Source organism: Caretta caretta, chromosome 2 (assembly GCF_965140235.1).
Source record: "Caretta caretta isolate rCarCar2 chromosome 2, rCarCar1.hap1, whole genome shotgun sequence".
Taxonomy (NCBI): Eukaryota; Metazoa; Chordata; order Testudines; family Cheloniidae; genus Caretta; species Caretta caretta.
In genome coordinates, this window is record NC_134207.1 from 114,384,345 (window position 1) to 114,404,791 (window position 20,447).

Below are 20,447 nucleotides of genomic sequence, written 5' to 3' on the forward strand. Positions count from 1 at the left end.
TGTTGCTCAGACATTATAAGCTCTCCATAAGTAGGAATTAAAGCAAATTTTACAAAGTATAAAAAAAGCTTTCGGATCATTCTGGATCAAACTTGCTATATGAATATATGCTATTATGATATTATATTAAGGGAGAGATTTTCAACAGCATAATTAGGCACCTAATGCCCTTTGTGCCTTTGGAAAATCTCCTCCTAAACAAATTGTCGCTGTCCTTTCATAGGTTTCAGAGGAACAGCCGTGTTAGTCTGTATTCGCAAAAAGAAAAGGAGTACTTGTGGCACCTTAGAGACTAACCAATTTATTTGAGCATGAGCTTTCGTGAGCTACAGCTCACTTCATCAGATGTATACTGTGGAAACTGCAGCAGACTTTATATACACACAGAGAATATGAAACAATACCTCCTCCCACCCCACTGTCCTGCTGGTAATAGCTTATCTAAAGTGATCAACAGGTGGGCCATTTCCAGCACAAATCCAGGTTTTCTCACCCTCCACCCCCCCACACACAAATTCACTCTCCTGCTGGTGCTAGCCCATCCAAAGTGACAACTCTTTACATAATCAAGTCGGGCTATCCTCCTCAGCAACTACTTAGGAGACAAGCTAGGAATGGATGAACCAACACAGATATTTCTTCCATTGTTCTAAAGAAGAATACTAGGTTTAGTCATGCCAAGTTCTGTCATGCAGCTTCTCCAATGCCTTCGAGCAGTATTGGGATTTATATTCAAATCACAGTATGCAAAGTACAAAGGAGCCAACAATCCCCATTTGATTAAGGCTGTCATTTATTCTGGTATAATTACACTGACAGTTGCAAAGGTCTCCTATTTTTAAACTGTTTCACAAACATTTAATTCACTTCTCATGATGACAAGTGTTCAGTACACATGCCAACATGATACAGAAATAAGTAAATACTGTTTATATGTAAAGAAATATAAACATCTCAAAAAACACATCTACAAAGAAACACAGAAATGTAGGGCTGGAAGGGACTTCAAGAAGTCATCTAGTCCAGCCCCATGTGCTAAGGCAGGACCAAGTATACCTAGACTATCCCTGACAGGGGTTTGGCAAACCTGTAACAATGTTGGAGATTCCACAACCTCTCTTGGAAGCCTATTCCAGTGCTAACTATGCCTTGTGTTAAAAGAAAAGGAGTACTTGTGGCACCTTAGAGACTAACCAATTTATTTCAGCATTTTGCGAATACAGACTAACACGGCTGCTACTCTGAAACATGCCTTGAGTTAGAAACTTTTACCCCCATCTTCCATGCTGCAGATGAAGCTGATTACTTCTTGTTTCACCTTCAGCAGACATGGAAAACAATTTATCATGATCCTCCTTATAACAACCCGTAATATATTTGATGACTTATCAGGTGTCATAAATATAAAGGGAAGGGTAAACCCCTTTGAAATCCCTCCTGGCCAGGGGAAAGCTCCTCTCACCTGTAAAGGGTTAAGAAGCTAAAGGTAACCTCGCTGGCACCTGACCAAAATGACCAATGAGGAGACAAGATACTTTCAAAAGCTGGGAGGAGGGAGAGAAACAAAGGGTCTGTGGGTCTGTCTATATGCTGGTTTCTGCTGGGGATAGACCAGGAATGGAGTCTTAGAACTTTTAGTAAGTAATCTAGCTAGGTATGTGTTAGATTATGATTTCTTTAAATGGCTGAGAAAAGCATTGTGTTGAATAGAATAACTATTTCTGTCTGTGTATCTTTTTTGTAACTTAAGGTTTTGCCTAGAGGGGTTCTCTATGTTTTTGAATCTAATTACCCTGTAAGATATCTACCATCCTGATTTTACAGGGGGGATTTCTTTATTTCTATTTACTTCTATTTTTATTAAAAGTCTTCTTGTAAGAAACTGAATGCTTTTTCATTGTTCTCAGATCCAAGGGTTTGGGTCTGTGGTCACCTATGCAAATTGGTGAGGCTTTTTATCCAACATTTCCCAGGAAAGGGGGGGTGCAAGTGTTGGGAGGATTGTTCATTGTTCTTAAGATTAAGATCCAAGGGTCTGGGTCTGTAGTCACCTAGGCAAATTGGTGATGCTTTTTACCAAACCTTGTCCAGGAAGTGGGGTGCAAGGTTTTGGGAAGTATTTTGGGGGGAACAACGCGTCCAAACAGCTCTTCCCCAGTAACCAGTATTAGTTTGGTGGTGGTAGCGGCCAATCCAAGGACAACGCGTGGAATATTTTGTACCTTGGGGAAGTTTTGACCTAAGCTGGTAAAGATAAGCTTAGGAGGTTTTTCATGCAGGTCCTCACATCTGTACCCTAGAGTTCAGAGTGGGGGAGGAACCTTGACATCAGGTCTAACCTCAGGCTTAAAAAAAAAGAAAAAAAGAGACTAAACATGCCCAGTTTTGTTTTTGTTTTTTTAAAAACCTTTCCTCATAGGTCAAGTTTTCTAATCCTTACATCGTTGTTGCTCTCCTCTAGACTTTCTCCAGTTTGTCCATATCTTTCTTGAAGTGTGGGGCCCAGAACTGGACACAATATTTCAGCTGAAGCCTCATCAGTGCTGAGTGAAACAGAACAATTTCCTCCCATGTCTTACATATGTCATTCCTCTTAATACCCCCAGAATTATATCAGCCTTTTTCTCAACTGTATCACATTGTTGGCTCATTTGTGAGCCACTATACCCTCCAGATCCCTCTACCTTCTAGCAGTTATTCCCCATTTTGTAGTTGTGCATTTGATTTTCTTCTTCCTAAGCACAGTTCCTTTGCAACTGTCTTTACTGAATTCCATCTGGTTGATTTCAGACCAATTCTCCAATTTATCAAGGTAGTTTTTAATTCTAATCCTTTCCTCCACAGTGCTTGCAACCCCTTCCAGATTGGTGCTATCTGCAAATTTCATAAGTATACTCTCCACTCCACTATCCAAGTCATCAATGAAAATATTGAATTATACCAGACCCAGACCTGACCCCTGCAGAACCCTACCTAACATATCCTCCCTGTTTGACATCGAGCCATCGATAAGTACTTTTTCAGTATGGTCTTTCAATCAATTATGTACCCACCTCATAGTAATTTAATCTTAATCACAAAAACCAAATCTAAAATGGCATCCCCTCTTGTTGGTTCAGCAACTATTTGATGAAGGAACCCATCAGCTCTCACATCTCAGAAAATCTGAGCCCTATTATTATTACTAGCACTTGTCCTCCAGTCTATATCTGGGAAGCTAAAGTCTCCCATGATCACGCAGTTCCCATTAGAATTTACTTCATTAAAAACATTAAAGAGGTCTCTACCCATATCCAAATCGGATCCCGGTGGCCTATAGCACACCCCAAGCACTATCACAGGGGAGGCTCTAGTAGCTTTCCTCCCCAATGTGATTTTTGCCCAGACAGACTGACTGTCTTATCCATTGCATCGCTTATTTCTTTACAGTCTACCTCATCATCGATATACAATGCTACTCCACCACCTTTACCTTTATTTCTGTCTTTCCTAAACAGCACATACCCTTCAATACCTGTACTCCAGTCGTGACTACTATTCCACCATGTTTCTGTTATCCCTATAATATCTGGTTTCACTTCCTGCACCAGCAGCTCTAGTTCCTCCATTTTGTTACCTAGGCTCCTCACACTGGGATACAAACATCTTAATTTTTGCTGTTTGGCCTCACTCACTTCTTCACCCGATTAGGCACAGACATTCTACCGCCAGTATCACCTATTAGACTGGTATCCACACTGCCCTTCCTCCTCATGTCCATTCTCCTACCCACAGCTGTATCCTTTCTTACTTCATTTTCTTCCCTCCCAATGTTAAAATCTGGCGTGGAGATTACCTGGACATCTCCCAACCATCTCCCCCAAATTCCTAGTTTAAAGCTCTCTTAATCAGTTGTGCAAGCCTCCATCCTAGAAGTCTATTTCCCTCCCTACTCAGATGGAGTCCATCCCAAGAGAAGTCCTCTGTCCATGAATGCCTCCCAGTGGCCATACATCCCAAAGCCCTCTTTATAGCACCACTGCCTGAGCCATCTATTGAGCATCATAATCTTGTCACACCTTTGTTACTCTTCTCTAGGAAGAGGCAGAATCCCACTGAAGAGCACCTGAGCCTCCATTTCCTTAAGAGTCTTCCCCAGTCTGGCACAGTCTCCCTTCATACGTTCCAGCGAGAATCTATCGGTATAATTTGTTCCCACATGAAGGACGATCAGTGGATTCTTTCCTGTTCCCTTTAGGATCCTCTTCAACCTCAGGTCCACATCCCATATCTTAGCACCCGGTAGACAGCACACCCTTCTGTTCTCTGGATCAGCTCTGGTTATAGGCCTGTCTATTCTTCTCAGTAAGGAGTCCCCAGTCACGTAGACCTTCCTCCACTTTCTGAAATGTGTTGTTCCCAATACATTCCAAGAACTTGTTGGATACTGTTTTTTAGTATATTACTTTTCCAACACATGTCTGGGTAGTTAAAAGCTCCCATTACTACAAGGTCTTGTGTTTTGGATACCTCTGTTACTTGTTCTAGAAATTCCTTATACACATCCTCAGCCTGATCTATAGTAGACCCTTACGATAACATCACCTCTATTTTTTTCCTCTTTTATCTCTACCCAGTTGAAAGTCTCTGGTATGCCTCTCACCTCATTCTAGGCCTCAGAACACATGTATATATTCTTGATGTATAATGCAACACATCCTCCCTTTTCCCCCCTTGCCTGTCCTCCATACCAATATTCCAGTCATGAGATTTATACAGAGATGCCAATTAAGCCATAATTTAGCTTATATAATAATACTTCTAATTCTTCCTGTTTATTTGCCACACTCCTTGCAGTTATGTATAGACATCTAAGATGTGGAAGAGATTCCTCCACTATTTTCCCTCTTGTTGATCCTATGACTCTATTGTAATTTTCCATTTCCTCCCCATCATCTAACCCCCTGCTAAGGTCATCGTTTTTTATGTTTACCTGTGGGCTTTTGTCACCTGCCCCCTTTGAACCTAGTTTAAAGCCTTCCTCACAAGGTTGGCGAGTCAGTGCACAAAGATGCTTTTCCGCTTCTTGGTCAGGTAGACCTCATCTCTTCCCAGCAGTCCTCGTTTCTAGAACAGCAACCCATGTCAATGAAGCCGAAACCAAGCCTTTCCGTCAACACCATCTGTGTAGCCAAGCATTCATCTGCAGGATGTGTGAGCGCCTGCCTGGCCCTTTACCCTCAAAGGGCAGGATGGACGAGAATATAACCCGTGCCCCCAACTCCTTCACTCTCACTGCCAAGGTCCTGTAATCACTGCTGCTCTGCTCAGGGCCACACCTGGCAATATCTTAGAACCCATGTGCATGGGTAGTGGTCAGACGGATGGATGAGCCTCGGAAACCTGTGATATCTTTGGTGTGGGCTCCAGTCAGGCAGCACACCTCCTGGGACACTAGGTCAGGTCAGGTCAGCAGATGCATGCCTCCATCCCACTCAGAAGGAAGTCCCCGACCGCCAGTATGCTATGTCTCCTCCTCATGGGGGTGGTGGCTGGGAGACTCTCAGCCGTGGAGGCTGTACAGCATATAAGTTCTTGGCTGTAATGGATAGGGATCCTGGGTGGAGGATGAAACATGGTGCCCTATCAAAGGAGGTGGCAAGCAGCCTGTCTCCTCACCGTAGAACAGCTGGTTTTCCTTCCTCCCCTGGTGCTGCGTTAGTATTTTCTAGTCAGCTGGCATCCTCCATCCTAGCTGTCTATGTGCATCCTATTGATGAAGTCCTCATGCTACTGAATGCTATGCAGATAAGCCACTCTCCTTCACCTACTTCTTGAGGGACTTCACCAAGACTCCTCTCACACTGGGTGGCTCTGCTTGCCTGGCTTTCTTTGGCAAGCACCTGCAGGCCACATCCCCAGCAAGTCAAGACCAGGATCTGAGTAGAAGCCTCCAGAGCCAGGATACCTGTCTGGCCAGCACCTCCATATGTGTAGGCAGTGGAAGAACTAGCAGTGCTGTTGGTGACATGCCGTTTTCTTCCTGTTGCCAGGAGCAGCGAGTTATATGCCCCCTGGTGCCCGGGCTCCAGGAATATTAAGAGCCCAAGGGCCCAGCTCCACCAAATTTTTGGAGCCAGGTCTCTCTCCCAGCCCTGCCTGCCACCCCCACGTGCCTCCCCCAGAGCGTGCCCCAGCCACCGCCAGGCCCGAGCATCCCTGCTTCAAGCAGGCAGCTACCCTGCCACTCCACGCTGCGCTCCCTCACGGCCGCTGGCGGCCACTGCTGCCTACAACACGAGATCAGCACTGGTGGCAGACTGAGGCGGCTGCTGCACCTGCAGAGGAAGGAAGTGCATACATGATCGGCAGCCCACCCCTCCACTGGCACCCACCTGGAGGTGATGCCGAGGGGGCTTCTGGGAGACGGAGTCTGGACCTCACCTGAGCAGCTGCTGGGGCTTGGGTTAGCATTCGACCATGTGATCTCCCCCTCACCCCCCCCAGCTCCCCGCAGCCACCACTCCTGCCCCACGCTGGGCAAAGGGCGGCCCCATCCCCCGTGAGGCTACAGTGAGGGGCAGCAGGCTGCAGCAAGGGAGGAGGCCACATGTGATGGCACCCACCCACCACAGGGGAGGCGAGGGGGCTTCCTGGACCTGAGAGGGGCCCAGCCCAGAGGAGCACGTGCAGTGATGGTGCCGGGTGAGTGTGCTGCCCGGTGGGGAAAGGAGGGAAAAAAAAGAGGGCTGGGGGGGGACTGTGGAATCCTCCTCTCTGGCCCCAGCCCCGGGGCAGCCTGCCTGAACCCCAAACTCCTCATCCCTGCCTCGCCGCACCCCAGAGCCCGCATCCACAGCCAGAGCCCTCATCCCCCACATTGTGCAGTATAGGAAAACTGTTAAACGCTTACTGTTTCCAGTCCATTTTTACCTTATTTAAAATATATATATATCAGTTTACAAGGCAGGTGGGGGGGAAGAGGACAGGACTTGGACCCGGACCCGTTCTGGGCACCACCAAAAATTATACAAACCTGCCGCCCCTGCCCCTTGCGAGGTTCTTCTTTATATCTGCAAGTCAAGGGGGAAAACAAAAACAAAAAACAACCCCACCTTCCTGCCTTACTCCACTGGCAAACCTAACTGGCTAAGCCCCTTAGTCTCCTAACTTCCTTCATCTGACCAGCTGCATAATCACATCACATTATATTGATCAGAAACATGCAAATCCAATGAGCTAAAGACTTCAGAATCAAATCAGAAGATGGGACATGTGTCACTTCCTTTACAGAGGAAGTATTTACTGAAATCCTACACAGTCAATGCTTGCTGCCAAAAGAACAGCAATTAATTCTCCACTTTCAGCTGCATATGCCCAGTACAGCCAAAAATAACTTTGAAGTCAAGGATCATCCATCTTCATTTGTTTTATACTTCGCCAAGGTAACTGCCATTAACTTATCAAGTCTCAGGCTGAAACATTTAACAAAAAGAAGGCTTTCAACTAAAAAAAAAATGGGGTTATTGGTATGCATGGATACGTCTTTAAATAAACAAATGTTACGGTTGCTGAATAACACTGCCTCTTAAAAACACAGTCAACAAGACGAATATAAAAAGTATCAACATGTAAAATATTCCCACCTGCTAAAAGGCAGTTGCCTATTTTCACCAAAAAATCACACACGCGCACATAGGCATAGGAAAACCCACGTACAAAAAATAATAAAAAGCATTATGGTGTTTTGTATGGCACTGCACCACAAGCAGTAAATTAATCTGTATTCAACCAGGAAGGAACATGAGCAAGCAACATCATAATGTCTAAATGGCATTAAATTCCTTCAATAAACATGGTCTCTTATCTTCACATAAGATAAAATCATATGAAGAAAATGCTAGTTCAGAAATAATCTTTAAAAACCAGCATGCCTGGCATACCAAACAAACATTCCAACAGCCTATCTAATCTAATCAGACGCTCTAGCAAGCTTTTAAAACAGAACTATTAAAATTCAGCGTACTTTCAGTTACTATTATAGTTGTCTATAAATTAACTCCATTACTGTACCATGGCATTCAATCATTATCAAAAAACGGTTTCTCATCTCTTTACCGCACTCCCCAGATGAACTATTGCATAACACTACGGCAATAAATCTGATGTTCCACTGTGCTGCTCATTTACTTATATTTTGGTGAAGCTATTTTACACCATTTTTCAAATGCAGCATACTCTAGCCTCTAACATCTTTAGAAAATAGACACACACAAAAAGCAGAAACGAGAAAATAATAATTAAAGCAAAAAATGCTTTTTCAGATGTTTTCATATAATAAATATCCAGCTTGCACAAAAAATGCTGTGGTAGGTTGTCTCAATGGAACTTGGAAATAAAGATTTTACCTTGACCTTAAAACAGAATGTTAAAACCCATGTCACTTTTAAAAAGTCAGGCTTTCCCTATTTATACAAAAGACATTTATATATTTTGACATTCCATTAGTCTACTTTTCTCTTCTTCACTCTACAAGTTTTACAAAGGCAGAATTCCTTTATTCGTGTGTACCACAATTTTTTTTTTTTTTTTGCAAGCAACAGCCTGGCAACTAATAACAATTTTAGAGCAATTCTAATATAATGAAATGCTGTTATTGGCTGTTTATATAACAGTGAATTAACCCCCACTGGTATATTTCAAGAATTCATACCCATGGTGTATAAAATGTGACTCATAAGAGTTCGCTATTATAAGAGAAAAAGCTGCCTAGATTCAAGAGACTGCCTCTCAAACTAAATATGCTTAGCCTGCAGTTTCTGTCATGGAAGAAATTACTCAATTAACTTCAGACAACAAAAACAACAGGGTTATAACTAATGTACAGTAAATGCTCTGTGGGTGTAATGCAAGCTCATTTCCCAGTAATATACTCCCTTACATTCTAACCCATTTCTCACCTAGCTTTTGCAAAAACAACTTAAGTATGTTACATTTACTTAGATTTTTCTCTGAACATCATATTACCAGAAAAATAAGTTGCAAAATATTAGTAACCTGGTTAGGGCCCTCTCTTTCTCTTTGAAGTATATTCCCAAAGAAAATATTTTCAGAATGAAGTATTTCTCCCACCTACTTCTAGACAGTAAATCACCTTTTTCAAAGTTAAAATCAAGTCCTATTATCTATGAAGTTTCTGCCCACAGTGATGATTTTTCCTGGCAGCAGCAAAGGAAGAGACTACAATGACAGTAATCAATAAATGATCACCTGTTTCTAGGAATTAAAAGCAGGGAAATACAAATACTCAAAAGCTTTAAAAGACCAGATTAATAACAGTCTCTCTCACTCTGATGCCCAGTGAGTATTGGGGTAAAACATCAATTATTAAAAATAACTAAAAGAAAACTTACCTAAGCAGACATATATACCTGCCTCCCGTCATTCCTTCCACTCACGTTAAAATATCCATCAATGACTTGTTTTTTCGCCTAGACTGCTAGATAATTTGCCTGTAGCACTGAGCTAATGTTTGCTAACATCAGTCAGTTACAAATTTATTGCCGGTTACATGTTATCCTACAGCATAACATTTTTAGGATATATATTTGTCAGCACCATAACACAGCTTTTGCTGTATGATTAAATAAGAAAATAAAGGAAATTAACAATCAAATCTGCAGATTAAAGTTAAAACAAATACAATTCTGCTACATGACAGCCAGACCCTTAGCAGATGTTATCACCATGTATAAATATGTATAAATTCCCTTTTCATTAAAGCCTGCCAAATAGTGTAAACCAACCTTGTAGAAGGTGCTGTCACATCTTAAAAACACAGCCAACATGCAAATAAACATAATCCTCTTTACTCTCAAAGCTAATTCACAAGCACCACTTTATTTTTATTTTAATATTATGCCTATAAGAAGTATTTTAATAGTCACGTTACCAGACAGATGACAGGTCATCCCCCTTTATCTGTGCCACAGCACACCTGAATTACCCTGCCACATCACATTACATTCAGAGTGCAATTCTAAAACAATCTCTCACAGGCTATGGGATCCTAGGAATCCTCCCCCGCTATCTCTCCATGGCAACAGTAGCTACAGTAAAGACAGTCTACCTCTTACGCAAGCGAAAAAAGAGTATGAAACACGGCCAAAAGGCCACAAATGTCAGCAGACAAAACATCACTCTCTCCCCTCCCCATTTAGTTTCTGCCTTAAAGAAATAGTCGTCTATATTTCTTTTCCCTTACAATTCAAATATCTCAAGTCACCTTTTGCTGGATGAGAAACAGCTTAAAGCAGACTTGGAAATTAGAGCTGCAACCCAAGTACATACGGATAATACACCAATGTTTTCAATGACAGATTTCCCCCCTATATTTTCATGTAACAAGTACTTCAGCAGAATATTCTTTATCCTTGCACAGAGATATTCTTGTAGACAAAAGAATTTTACAATGTTTACTTTAGGATTGTGGATACTGATTACTTTAGGATACTGCCACCAATCACCTTCTGAATGTTAAAATTTAACCCACAAATGTATAATCTAAACTGTGAAAAAACTTTGTTTTTAATACCAAAGCAATTTACCAGGATATTTACATTTTTTTCCCAGTAAGTCATTGCTGCATCTGAATTGACTTTAACTTTCTGAACCTAATAAAATGATAAATTAGACCCTCAAAAGGCAAATATTAAAGATGAAAACAAGATATGGACATTGGCACTGAAATGTAACCCAAGAAGGTGGACCCCAGAGCCCATATGGAGAACCACTGAAGGTCAGCCTGTGCTGATCAGATTGCAGCATCAAGTCCATAGAAAGCAAGCTAAAAATATGTAGGAAAAAAAAAATCTTTAAACCTGGTACCTTTCAACAAAACAAGACAAAAAGACTTATAAGAAGTTATCACAAAGGACTATTAAACATATATAAATAGCAGTCAAACTTCTTAAGCCCCCATTCAGGAAAGTACTGAAGTATGTGCTTAAATCCATCCCTATTCAGGGCAGCACTTAAACATGTGCTTAAGTTTAATCTTATTCTTAAATTCCCTTGAAGGATGTAAATATGTACTAAGTGCTGCTCTAAATAGGTATGCTCTTCTTTATCAGAGCCTTATAGCACAGATATACTGGCCTGATTTTTCCATATGTGCTATGAAGCAACAAAACAATATATCATTTTATTTTATTTCATATCACATAATTCTTATTTCAAATTAAACTACCAGAACCCAAACAGACTATAGAAAATGAAGTGTCATTTTAGACTTACAAGCTTTTTCCTTAAAAAAACATTTATTTTCCTTTATATTTTTAGGCCAACAGACTATAGACTGCAATGTGTCCCCATGAAAGAGCCTCTTTTATGCGGGGAAAAAAAGTTAGCACATGAAAATAGGAGAGCTCTAACACTCTAGAAATGTCTGGAATTCCCCCCAACATCTTGTTCATGAGCCAAGACAGGGTTACATATAGCAGGTCATATGGTACATCCACTAGTTCCTTTTTGACATAAAGCTCTACAATATTCTAGTCTACGAATATATTTCGGCTAACATAGATTGTAGGTGTTTGCCAGATAAAGTAAGGTCACCATTACCTCTAATGTCACAGGACTCCCTTTATAGCATAAATGACAACTACCCAAAAACAAAAACTAAACACACAAAGCAACCACACATCCACTTTCTGACACATAGGTAAAGATGACACCAAGCACTGATATAACAAGCTATGAACTTTAAAGACCACTACGGATCAGTAGCATTTAGGCCTTAAAGTTCAGCACCATGACATTATGATTATGGGCACAATATAAATAACCAAACAGTCTGGTATTTCAGTTTCTCTTCCACAGTGGATGAGTGTTCCTTGGAGCTCACAGTGGTTTGTGTTCTTAAGATTAGAAGGCTCTTCCACCCTCAGAAAGAGGCTTTTTTAAACAGAGAAGCCACCCACAATTTTGGCTGTTCCAAAGATCCTTTCCCTTGATATCATGTAGGGATATTATTCCCAATCAGCAATCTGTTAAAGTATGTTAAGATGTTTCTTCTCTCTTCCTACAAATAAAAAGAGCGAGGAAAACCACCTTTGTCAAGATTAACTCTTTTTTTGTATGCCAATCAGAGTTTTGGTTGAACACTACAATGGATGCTTTAGAAGTGGGATGCTTTTATTTAATTTTTCTGTTCCTTTTATTATGTTGTTCTGAGGCAGCTAAGACCAAAGTTCCTGGAATAGGAGGCATGGGGGGGAAAGCAAGTCTCCTACTGCAGGACTTGACACAGTTAAGTATCCTGGTAGAAGATGACACTAAAACCTGGTTGTGCTCCAAGCTCTTCTTGGTCAACCTTTCATTAATAGACAAACAAACACTCTTATGTTTTGCCCCCGAGATGTCAAAGAGTTTGGATGCCTTTTCCTAGCCTGCTGCAACTCACACAACCAAGACCTGAACTTAATGCATCATCATCTCATGGAAATTATAAAGAGGAAGAAACAAAGAATTGACCAAGAAGTCATCTAGTGATCTATTCCTCCTCCTTCTGCCCTGATTCAGAGACATCCTCTTCTAAATGGACAATGGAACCTCCAGGAAATAGTGGCCTCTCAGTTACTTCTTTAGGGTGCTTTGGTGCTGGACAATGTGGTTGCTCAGTGATCTTACCCTCAGAAAGATTCCTGAGGGAGGAAGTGGAGACAGACTACCAGCCCCAAGGGACACAACGGTTGCACTGGTCATAAGAGCTCTGACTTTGCACGTTTGGTTCCCCAAATGGGAAAGAAAATCCAAGAGGTGGGGAGCTGACCTCTTTCCATGGAAAGAGTTAGGGGAACCACAACCAGGGAACAGTTGCAGGTACCTTCACCACCCACCACAGGGAGAAGGTACTCCAGGAACTTCCTCCTTGCAGGGATGAATTCTAATAAGCCCCTAGCTAATAGCAGGAGCAATAAAGCAGAGTAGGGGGCAGATCAGACACGTCAGCCCCTCTGCATCATCCTTGCACCGAGAACCAGAAAGAAACAGCTCCAGACCCCCCCAAATCATGAGATTATATCAGCGCCTCAGTTTTTATGTAAAATAAAAATAAGTTTCTTTCAATTGAGAGGTGTCTGCCTGAGTCTGCACAGCCAGAAACAACAGCTCTAAAGGCAGGGTGTAAGGTGGGCGGGGGGGGGTGAATGAAATGTCCCATTCATCTCTACTGGACATTAACTTCAAGACTCAGTATTCTGGGGTGCTCTGCTAACACCACCCCAGCAGAGAACTCTGTGGCAAGATGTGAGGTGATGTCAGCAGAACTTTTTTCCTCGCAATGGACTGTGTTCATCATCACTAAGCCCAGACAATGGGCAGAAAGGAGAGGGGAGAACATGAAGGAGGCTGGCATTAGGGGATATAGAGGGGATACAGGATGCTATTATTCTTCACTCAAAGTGTGGATTTCCGAGGTTACAACAAATGAACAGGCAAAGGTTTTTTTCAACAAGGATGAGGAAGGGCTAAATACAAATAAATGAGCACCCTTGCCCATTTGTTGATATGTTTTATCTGCTTCTTCTAGCCCTCATGTGTTTTGTATTTATCATTCAATTTAACTCAACACCTCTCTTAATCTCAACTACTGAGGTGGTACACAGTAAGACCAGGACTCCCTCAGACAACCGGGACCCAAAGTTTTTCACAGGACAAAGTCAACACCTTGAATTGAATTTGTAAGCAGACAGGAAGCCTATGAAGTTTCCGGAGAACTGGTGTTCCAGGTAGGTAGCTGTGTTCTGAATCAGCTATAAAACTTTCAGAGGATCATCAAGATCCCAGGAAAGCTAACACACCATGCCATTTAGAGCTGAAGAAAACAAGACATACTTGTCATCCACCTGCTGATCATGCTTCAGCCTGAATAGTCTCGCTAATGCTCCCATTGGCCTTCAATACATAAACAGCCGTAGGAATAATGGAGTAGAGCCACATATCAGAACTCTCTTGGGAAGACAAGATGTTTATCCCCGAACATCCTCTGAGATTTCAGAAGCAATAATGCCTTTTTTCAGGGCCACGCCAGCCACCCCATCTAGGATCTACTCAGGGCCAGCTATGTCAAAGACAGCTGACTCCAGCTTCTTGGCTAAATTCCAAACTCCTCTTGCAGCTTCATTTGGATAGGATTTACTTCATTTTCTGCTCTAAGCTGTTGTACAGTGTAGCTCTGGGTAGTTACCAGCTGCCTTACTCCACCGCAGAGGTAAATGCAGTTCAACTGTGGGAGGGGAACAGAGGAGATGAAATACAATTTAAGATACTTAAGATGAAAGGCACTATATCAAGGTCCTCTAAGTATTTATGCTTAAATACCTGTGTTTAAAATAGAGTTCACACTAAACCAGATTCTAACACAGTTTAAAGAGCTATTGTGGATGGACTGAAGTAGTTTTGCAACTGTTTTTAATACATGGTTGAGAAAAAAAAAAAAGTCCTAACATGGTTTTGTCCCTTTAAACTATGCTGTAACCAGATTTAACAAAAGCTATGTTTGAATCATATTTAAACAGAACAGGAGGACTTGTGGCACCTTAGAGACTAACCAATTTATTTGAGCATAAGCTTTCGTGAGCTACAGCTCACTTCATCGGATGCAACAAGTACTCCTTTTCTTTTTGCGAATACAGACTAACACGGCTGCTTCTCTGAAACCTATATTTAAACAGAGTGCCCCAGCAAATTTAAACCATATGTAAATTCAAGATAGCTTTATTAAAAGACCTAATGAAGAAGAAACATGCTTTCAACATCTGTTGCAGAGATAGAGAAGATAGCAACAGGAACAGCAAACACTATTTTCTTTTTTGAGATGCAGTCAACCCACTAAAGCAAAATATCAGTAAAAGTAGAACATCTTTAAGAGGAAGGAGGCTTACACTGGCTTGTACCTTCCAGAATGAAGATGACTAAAATTCCCAGGTGGTGACTATTTCAGAACCTCGTCTGCTTGCTTATCACCATCTGCTAGCTCTGTCTTGGGAAGAAATGTAATCTCTTCCTCAAACCTATTACGCATCTTAGAGAAAAATTAGCATTTTTACAAAATGCCAAGTTTAGGTTAAAAATCTCACATTTTCTAAAAAATATCAAATTCCAAAGAGCATTTAAAGCGCATTGTCACACAGCGGCTGGCCATGGTAAACAAAGTAGGTCCAGCTCACTGGTGCCTGGACAGGTGTTCCCGTTTGGCCAATTAAAATGCAGGGCAGCAGACAGGGGGCTATCAAGGGCCCAGTGAATCAGAGAAGACTGGTTCAATCAGGAAGGGCAGGTGAGAGGTGCCAGAGACCAGGGGGATTGGAGGAGTCCCAGAAGAAAGCAGAAAATGGTTCTTGGGAGAAGTCTGAGGGCAAAAGATCAACAAGAGGGAAATGCTAGTTGGTGTCCCCAAGCCAGAAAGCCAAGGCCAGAGGGATGGAGAAGAGTGAGGGCAAGAGGAGCAGCAGTGGGAGCTGCCTGCTGGTTCTAAGCAAGAGAACCACATCCAAGAGCCAAAAGCCTGAAGACAGGGGAGCAGCAGAGGGTCTTACCTGCTGACATCTCCAGGGTGAGAGAGCCAGACCCAGAGGAATCCTTAAGAGGGCTGGGGGAGTGAAGGATACTCTCCTGGCAGGATGCTTCGCAGCCGAGAAGGTTCCTGCTGGGAAGACTGGGGTTCCTGCTGGGAAGACTGGGGTTGCACTCCAGTTGGAAGGGCTGGGATGGCTGTCCTGGTATAAGCACATGAGAGCACTGAGAGAGTCTAGGCATGGTTTACGGTGACAGTTTGTGACACATGGGGCATCAAGAGATGAGATAACTTGAGTACTGATGACTGCTTACACTAGGGTGAGAAACAGACTACATCTGTGAGGCCTTTATTATGGACCGTTTTGAACTATGTTTTCGTAACAAACCATGTTGATGGACTAGAAGATAAGCCTTGCATGGAGTTATTGAGTTACCTGAGAGGGGAAATTAGGCGGCACACTTGTCCTGCTGTGGCCTGCTGCAAGTGGGCACTCCAAGTGGGACTGCCCTATGACATACTTCAAATGTTATACACATTAAGGTAAGAATGATCAGTTGTATGACTCAACAAGGATATCCTTGAGGTGGATACCCTGTCTCTGTCTAGGCTACCCTACAATATATTCTGCAGAGGTTCTACAAGACAAAGTAAAAAAGTGTTTGGTATGCAACTTACGGTTACTTCATGAAAAAAACTGGTTTCCGTAATTGCAATAAAAAGTCTTAGAAATGCTCATGTCACAGAAATGCCTTACAAAATGATATTAAGTCACATTAGTGTAATGGATGCATTAGCTTGACAGTTATGTCAATGTTTTAACTTAAAATATACATGGAAAAAACAATTTCATACTTATCCATTTCTGTACAAATGATCCTCACTTTGCTGTATAGGAGAACAAACTCCAATATTTATGCCTAGAGAATTTACTATTGACTTGAACAATTAAGTAACCAGGGACAAAGACCCTTCTGATACTCAACCAAAATGCATCAAAATGTTGCTCCCTTATAATGTAAGTAATACTGACAAATTCAGGTTAGCTGTACAATCTGATAAACAAGTAAAGTCAATTTTCCCCCCTGGTTTTTAACACAATACATATAAAATAGTCATAACAGTATAAAAAGAATAGCATCTTTTAAAAGTCTGATCCTACAAACAGGCTTACTGTGTAAAAAAACATTTAAAAAAATCTGTTCAAAAGGGTTTTTGGAGAAGGCTGAGGATATGATTCCCAGGATGACAAAAGGGTGGAAAGGTGCTTTTACTGTAAGTGGCAGACTAGCAGAGTTCCTTCTTGAATAATTATTTTAATGCTGTGGTTTTGAGGTAGTATTAATTATGTGTTAGGGCACCTAGACTATTGTACAGGCATTTTTTTTTAAATTATTTAAATGGAAATAAATAAAACACAGAAACTGTAGGTACTCAGCACTTCTGAAAACAATGCCATTATTAACTTTAACACTCAAACAATACATTAACAGCAAATAATGCATTCAACATTGTGCAGCTCTTTGGAGACAAAGCATCTAGTAAACTCTAACACTGCTCCTTCCTTCACAGGGAAGGATAATATCTGCCCAGATGCTCAGAACAGTACATGTGTTTATGATAAGCACCTCCTAGCACATAAGAGCTGGGAACCATGCTGTCAATGCAATTGTCTCTATTTCTAGAAAAATTAACAAACAAAAAAATCCTAAGTGACGTAAGTGGAAAAAATGTTAATTTAAAAACATTTCTATTTTGAGTTTGAGACAAGGATTTTCAGAGTAGAACACCAAAGGAGAAAAAAGCCCAAAGAGTCTGATCTGTTTCTCCATAGTCTTTGGCCTATCACCTAGAAGCTGATTCAAACTCTGCAAACTAATAAACTACGTATTTGATTAATGCTCTGGCTTACAGGAAATATACTTTGCCCATCTCCATGGCAGCAGTCAACTGAGGAGTAAGCAAGTTGTCACCTACACCTTTTCGCACAATAGCTTGTCAACTCTGGCAGGGGACCAACCAAAGGGAGTCTTTCCTCTTGTCATCTCTAACACGAATAGCTCTGTGTATCTCTGAAAATAGCACAAAACATTCATAAACAGCATCAGGCCTGTTAGAAAGGGCTCAATGTCCATAACCTGTCTGAAATAATAGAAGGTGAATTCCTGCTGCATTCTCTAATTACTCTGTTTCTATCCATTTTCCAGCAATCTGCACTGACTCAACAGTACAAAGTTGCTAATAATATACCTCCAGGGTATGTTCACCCACAGTACAATTTATTCCCCCACCCAAAAAAAAAGAGTCACATCATGAATGAGAAAAGTTGTTTGAACATCACCCCAGCATTATAAAACATATTTTAGCCACCTAGCTTTATAAAAGAGCCCTAATAAATGTTACTGTGAATAAAACCAGCTGAACAAATAGTCTTTGGAATCACTGGAAAAAATTATAGTGGTGAAATTTTACAGGCATTTAGCCAGCAGTGAGGACCAACAGTTTTTTTTTTTTTTTTTTCTTGTCCAATCTGGAAAATAAGTTATTTTAAATGAGTAGGGATTTCCGCCCCCTCTCCACCCCTTTTAAAGGAAACATTTACTGTGCGTGTGTGGCAAGTTTTAAATAGCATAAATGTCATAAGAGTTCTTTAGTATTCAGTCTCCATACTCAAAGAACTTTGGTGAAGCATAGTGTAGAAAGACTAAATGTTAGTACAAGTGATTGCACATTCTCCGGGGAACAATATGGGTTTCCTTAGGGAGTGGCTTAAGTACACCAAAACAGGAAGAGAAGTTCACCAATACTGGCCATCATTACAGATCTTGGCCTCATATGCTGATGGGATAGAGCACAAAGTGGATAATGGGGACATAACATGTAATTTATCTGAAAGAACGTTATGGCTCCAAGCAGGCCGATGGCCATTCAAACAAAAGTAAGCAAGAGTGTGCAGTTTATGGCGCTTATAAGCATCATCACTTAGACTTGATCAAGACAGAGACTGGATGGAAAAACAAATAAAAATGGGGATCTAGTCACCTTTTTCTCTAGACATTTTTTTTAAATAATGAGATTTCCTGCAGTTTAGAAGATTAAGACATTTCAAAAGAAATTTTATTCACACACACAAAAATTTGAATTTAAAAGTAACTTGACAATGTGTTTTTCCCAGACACAAACATTAAAACATATGCAAACGTGCCAAATGTCAGCATTGATCATGTAAAAAAAAACCCCAAAAAACCACATAAACCAGCAAGTTATCTCCCCCTTTATGTGCAAGAATATTGGTTTTTCTGTACCCATCTTATATCCACAGCCAGGTCATGTCCCCAACATCTAAATCAAACACCAACGTATGTTTCGCTGAAGTCCTGGCATCAGATTTCATAAACACTTTTTTTTTTTTTTAATTTGCCAATTTCCTCAAGTTTTCTGCTCTTTCAATTCAATGCAATATTTTCCTTGTTTCTTAGTCTCTCTATGATGAATTTTCTTCATCCATTCCTCCATCTCAATCTCCCCATTCTTATGCCACCTCCAATTTCCATATTCCGTGAGCCATCCTTTCCAGTCTCCCATGATGTGATGTTACCCTGTTCTTCCAAACCCTTTCAAGCACAGGCTTCCTCTGAGCCCTGGGGTTGCTCAACCCCCCTCGCCCCAGGCCCTGCCCCCACCCCACATATTCCCACCCCGGTCCACCCGCACTCCACCTCTTCCCGCCCAGTTCCACCCCCTCCCCCGAGCATGCCCTATCCCCACTCCTCCCCTCCCACCCAGCACCTCCTGCACTCCATGGAACAGCTGACTGTGGCATGCAGGAAGCATTGGGAGGAAGGTGGGGAGCTGGGTGCCAATGGGTGCTAAGCACCCACTAATTTTTTAACACCCACAGGGTCGGCACCTATGCTTTCTAGCAGCTAGTCCAATGGGGCACTAGAAAGGAGTAGGGCTTATGTTCCCCAGCCACACTGTTTAGAGATGTAAGGGACAGAGATCCGTTAAGCACGCCTACTCCTTGCGACCCTGGAGTTGGGACCAGCTACAATCTGGCCATGAGCCGTGAGCCTAAGGCAGAGTTAGTGCAACATATAGCTGACTGTTGTCAGCTGGCTACCTGTTAGGGCAGACTAAGTTGCTTGATTTGGTAAGAAGTTTGGGGGCTCAGGCATGTGAGTAAGACAAGAATCAACAGGAAGGTGATGGGAGGAGGAGTCTGCCCATAGCAGGGGGAAGAAATTTGGTACATCTGTGTCCTGTTTAGTTTGGACTTTCCTATGGATTCACCAATGTATGACACATGACTAAGACTTTGACACCGAAATTTTTATTAAAATTCACAGGCAGGACGTGGGCAATGAACAATAAATCACAGAAGCCCCAGCCCCACTGCTGTGGGGGGCGGACTGCCCTAGTTCGAGTCGGAAGTCATGGAGGTCTGTTAGAGTCGTGACCTCTGTGACAAAACTGTATCCCTACACATGATGTTCGCTGAGCATCTTTACTCTGCATGTATGTTGCATCACTTTCCCCTTAGTCTGTCTTGTTTATTTGGATTGTAAGCTCTTTGAGACAGACATTGTTTTGTTCCTTTGTACAGTGCCTAGAACAATGAGACCTTGTTCTCAATTGATCTCTAAGTGCTACCATAATACACATAAATGGTAACACCTGCTGTGACACTGTCAGTCAGCAGGGGCTTCAGAGTTAGAATTGGGCTTTTAAGTTGAATGCCAGAGAGGAAAGGAACCTAACAGAGCTATTTTCTTCCTCCACAGATGGGGCTAAACTTCTCTTTTTAACTCCATTAAAAAGGAGATTTTGCTGGCACGGCAGACTCCCTTTCTTCTCCCAATATCCATGGAAGGAACGGAGAGCTGGCAGT

The 20,447-nt window shown here is 41.8% G+C and overlaps 1 protein-coding gene across 15 annotated transcripts in view; it reads right to left on the reverse strand.

The window, feature by feature from the left end:
- HIVEP1 (HIVEP zinc finger 1) overlaps positions 1–20,447 on the reverse strand; it is a 184,149-nt gene that overhangs the window by 116,621 nt on the left and 47,081 nt on the right. For 11 of the 15 annotated variants that reach the window (XM_048839838.2, XM_048839839.2, XM_048839842.2 and 8 more), the window contains one exon: positions 15,579–15,758. The exons of 2 other annotated variants lie outside the window; for them this stretch is intronic. In XM_048839838.2, the coding sequence (XP_048695795.2) occupies positions 15,579–15,758 (180 nt within the window). Of the gene's footprint in view, positions 1–9,931; positions 10,030–15,578; positions 15,759–20,447 lie in introns of those variants that run through there. 2 more of the 15 variants (XM_048839848.2, XM_048839846.2) reach the window with 2 other exon arrangements.